General features: G+C 44.3%; 1 protein-coding gene across 1 annotated transcript in view; it reads right to left on the reverse strand.

Moving 5' to 3' along the window:
- Positions 1–1,402: 1,402 nt before the first annotated feature.
- The window catches only part of SLC19A3 (solute carrier family 19 (thiamine transporter), member 3), a 14,192-nt gene continuing 11,222 nt past the window's right edge, over positions 1,403–4,372 (reverse strand). Inside the window, exons 4-5 of the mRNA XM_006890325.1 lie at positions 2,308–2,449; positions 1,403–1,582 (exon numbers count right to left, since the gene is read on the reverse strand). Of these exons, the coding sequence (XP_006890387.1) occupies positions 1,403–1,582; positions 2,308–2,449 (322 nt within the window). The remainder of the gene's footprint in view (positions 1,583–2,307; positions 2,450–4,372) is intronic.

The following is a 4,372-nucleotide window of genomic DNA, read 5'->3' on the forward strand; positions in this document are numbered from 1 at the left end:
CTGTCGAGTCGACGAGGACTCGGGGATTTCAAGCCACCAACTGTTCCGTGTGAGGAAGAGGGACAGATTGCTTCTGTAAAGACGGAGCACCTTGACAAGCAGGATGTGTTTTAAGTCCTTGTGCCAGCCGAGTCAATGCTTTCCACGCTCACTGTCCTTTTTTAGGGAATAACATTGCTTGTGGGGTAGATCACAACTATTAACTATCATTCGTGGGACATTCTAGACCTTCATTTCAAGGAATGTGTGTATTTATCTAATTTAATCCTTACTAGAAATGAAACAGCTCTAGTTAGTGGGTTATGCTTCCATTTCCAAAGTGAGGAACGAAGGCTTCTTGTGGCAACCTGCCTGGATTTCAAACTATTCAGCCAGGATGGAGGCCTGACCTTCCCGAACTCCAGTCCCAAGTCTGGGCTCTTCACCCCTCCACTATGCACAGCGGAAGGCAGTACATTTATTTCATCTTTAGCGACCGAGGTTTAGGATCTGGAGAAAAGCATATCTGAATGACAAATGTTCAGAATCAGCATCCAGTATTCTAGTGTCAGATTGTGTCATGACTTGAATGAGGAAACACATACTCAGAACACTTCCAGCACGATCCCCAAAATTAAGAAGGCTTGCTTCTATGTTAGCACACTTAAAAAAAATATATTTCCCACTCATGTTTTATTATTTATAGAAAAATACACAGGAAGTCCTTGTCCAAGGTTTTGCTTTTAGCTTGACACAGCATTGACATAGCTTCACATCTCTCTGTGCTTAAGGCATCTGCGTCTGCCAGGGGCCAGTGAAAAGCGAACGTCATTCTTGACTAATAAGCATTTCTGGAGTTATTCCTGAGGTAGTTTCTGAACAACAGCGTCAGCAGAGCACATGATGAAGAGTCCGATACCAGCATGTGAGTAATGCTGAGTTATCAAAGTTGACGAGTCTGTAGAAATGGCATTGAACCTGGTGATTCTCTCTGAGAACTGTAAATGATAAATACACTTAATGGGAGAGAAAGGAAAATGACTTATGTGATATAAAAGCTGCCCTCTGTGTATTTCTGTCAGATCATACAAGTATCTAGAGCAAACCACAGACCAGTCTGAAGAAAATGTCTTCTCACAAATGGGGACCATTCAGTCCTCAGCTGCTGGAGTTTTCCATGGCTGTCAGGCTATCTGCATCTCCAAGGCAGGACTTCTCAGTCACTCCTGTTCATGGGGCACCACCCCTTGGGTTGTGTGAATGGAAATGAGAGGCACAAAGTTGTCTGGTTTAAAGCTGAGGTTCTGGAAAGTGTCACTAGAGTCCAGACCTGCAAAGTACGTCAAGTTGACAGAACAGCTCACCCTATCTGTTGTGGACTTTGGGGCCTGCAGAGTCCCCGATCAGAGGTCAGCGTGAGAGGCTAGAGCTTTATTTCTGTGGTCACAGGACTTGGCTCCTCCGGGTGTGGGCTCCTTGGTTTCCGCTGACCGGCTGAACTCTGCAGCATCCGCTTGGTGCTTCTGGCCGAGTATATAACATACATGCTTCTCAACAGAAAAATCACAGCAACTGCTGCAAAGTAGCTCCCATAAACGAAAAACTGGGGGGAAAACAGTTACACATAAAACCCGACCGTCTGCATCTTTATACCCATCCCCTCATGCCACTGTTGAACCACCTAGACCTACCACCACTGATGCCAAATAAGCAGAGGGCCTCATCTTCGTTCGTCAGCATGGCTGGTAGGTTTGAACAGCTGACCTTTTGGTTAGCAGCCAAATGCTTTGACCACTGTGATACTGAAGCCCCTCACACTGCACTACAGTTAAGTCCAATTGCCTTGAACACTGTACTTCTACAAAGAACCATCTACAAGGGTCAACTGCCAACAGCCCATCAAAAGAGCTTGAATGGGCAGGCAGTGTATGTCAACGGTGAAGGAACGAAATAGAGATAGAGGGAAAGGCCACACAATGTGAAGTACATACACAATGCCATTGAACTTGTGAATAGAAATTGCAAATGGATAGGTTTGGTTGGGTATGCTACCAATAAAAAGACAATGTTCTGCAAAATCTGATGAGCTACACTGTTGCTAATACCTACTGAGGCCTCTTGCTTAGATTATGGAGTAGCTGAGACTCAAAGACTTTACACTACTATAATTAGGGGATTGTTTCTTTTAAATGTGCCAAAGAACTTCTTCCAGAAGTTTACATGTTGGCAGTTATAAGGCTGAGGAAAAAAAAATCTCTGGAGTAGTAACCTAGTTTCGCTCCCCTCCCATTAACAGTACAGTAGGAAAACAGAAGTAACCCAACTTACCTGAATGCTAATTGGCAGTTTCAGTCCTCTTGTATCAACTACGACCAGAGTTATTATGGTCTGGATCACCAAGGCAATGAACGTGTTGACCCCAAACACCAGGGCATAGCGTTCTACACTCAGATTAACTGCGATCTGAAATCTATCATTAAACATGAAGTCATCGTTAATCACATTTTAACAAGAAAACAAGTTATCCGCCCCCCCCCCCCCCCGCCCCCAAGTCAGAAGCTGAAGAGAGAGCAGTGTTTCAATAGCTCTTCTTGTCTCACCTCCTCTAGACAGATCAGAGAGGCGGAGCGAAGAAACAACTCTAGAAAGTACAACAAAGGACTGGGTTGGAACAAGACAGAAAAACTCCAGATGTAACAGTTTAATGCCTCCAGAAATGAAGCCGATCTGCTCTAATTTGTTCTAACCTGGGAAAACTGAATGTCACAGCTCTGAGTATGGATTTATACTGCAACCGCCAGATGTGCAGGCTAATTTAGAAGAGGCTGTGGTACTAGGCACATCATAGCCAACGTTACTTGGATCTTGGCCAAAAAGCAGAGAGTACCAGAGGAATGTCGATCTGTGTTTAATTGACTGTGCAAAGGCATCCGACTTTGTGGCTCACAACAAATTGTGTCTGACTTTGAGGAGAATAGGAATCTCAGAACACTTAATTGTGCTCATGTGAAACCCATACTTGGACCAGGAAGCAGTAGTCAGAACAGAGCAAGGAAGCAGTGCATGGCTCAAAACCAGGAAAGGTGTGTGTCAGGAATACATCCTATCCTCATACCTTTTCAATCTATATGTGGAACAGATAATTCGGGAGGCTGGACTTTATGAAGAGGAATGTGGCATCAGGGTTGGAGGAACCTGCATTATGTAGATGACACAAGCTTACTTGCCAAAACTGAGGAGGCATGAGGCATTTGCTGCAGAAGTTCAAGGACTGTAGTCTTCAATATGGATATGGATTGAAGATCAACATCAAGAGAAAAAACAAAAGATTCTTACCACTGGGCCAATCGGCAGCTCCAGGATAGAGGAAGAAGAGATTTAGACTGAGATTTAGATTTAGATTTCAGCCTGCTTCATTTGATAATTAACACTATTGGCACCAGCAGTTAGGAACTGAAAAGACAAATTCCACTGGGAAAGCTGGCTGTCAGGAACCTCTCTAGAGTACTGAAGAGCAACGATGTCAGTCTAGAGATTAAAGTGTGCCTGATAAACGCTATGGTCTTTGCATTTACTTACTATGCATCAGAGAACTGGACAATGACTACAGATGACAGAAGAATCGATGCCTTTGAATTGTGGTGCTGGAGAAGAGGGTGGAACATACCGTGACCACCAGGAGAATAAATAGGTCTGTCCTGGAAAGGGTGAAAACAAGAGGCTCCCTGGAGACAAGGATTTTGAAGTTCTGTCTCACATACCTTGTGCACGTGGCCAGGAGGGACCAGTCCTTGGTAAAGGACATCAAGTCTGGAGGGACAGTGCAGAAGAGGAAGACCCAGGAGGAGACAGACTGACTCAGGGACTGCAGAAATGGGAGTAGGTCTGTCAGAGACGATGAGATTAGCTCAGGATAGGGTAGGATTCAGAACTATTGTACATAGGGTCACCACGAGTCACAGGTGACTTGATGGCACATAACAACAACAACAACAACAACAACAACAATAACAAAAACAAAAGTGGTGTAGCTGTTGTTGTGTACTGGTGAGTCGGAACCAACTCATAGCTGACCCTCCAGAGAGTTTTCAGAGCTGTAAATTTCATGGGAGGAGATAGCCCATCCTTCTCCCTGCAGAGAAGCTGGTGGATTAGAACTATTAGGCTTTGGGTTGGCAGTGAACTGGATCATATATACATCATGCTAAGTGGAGAGAAGATTGTGGTTGCCCAAGATTTGAAATTATCTGGATACACAATCAATATGCATAGAAGAAATAGCTCAGAACTCAGGAGCCATATTGCATTGAACAAATCTGCTATCAAGGACCTCTCTAACATTATGAAGAGCAGGGATGTCAGTTTAAAGACTAAGGTGCACTCAGCCCAAGTC

Source organism: Elephantulus edwardii, unplaced genomic scaffold (assembly GCF_000299155.1).
Source record: "Elephantulus edwardii isolate Elephantulus edwardi_28Jun2011 unplaced genomic scaffold, EleEdw1.0 scaffold00087, whole genome shotgun sequence".
Lineage (NCBI taxonomy): Eukaryota > Metazoa > Chordata > Mammalia > Macroscelidea > Macroscelididae > Elephantulus > Elephantulus edwardii.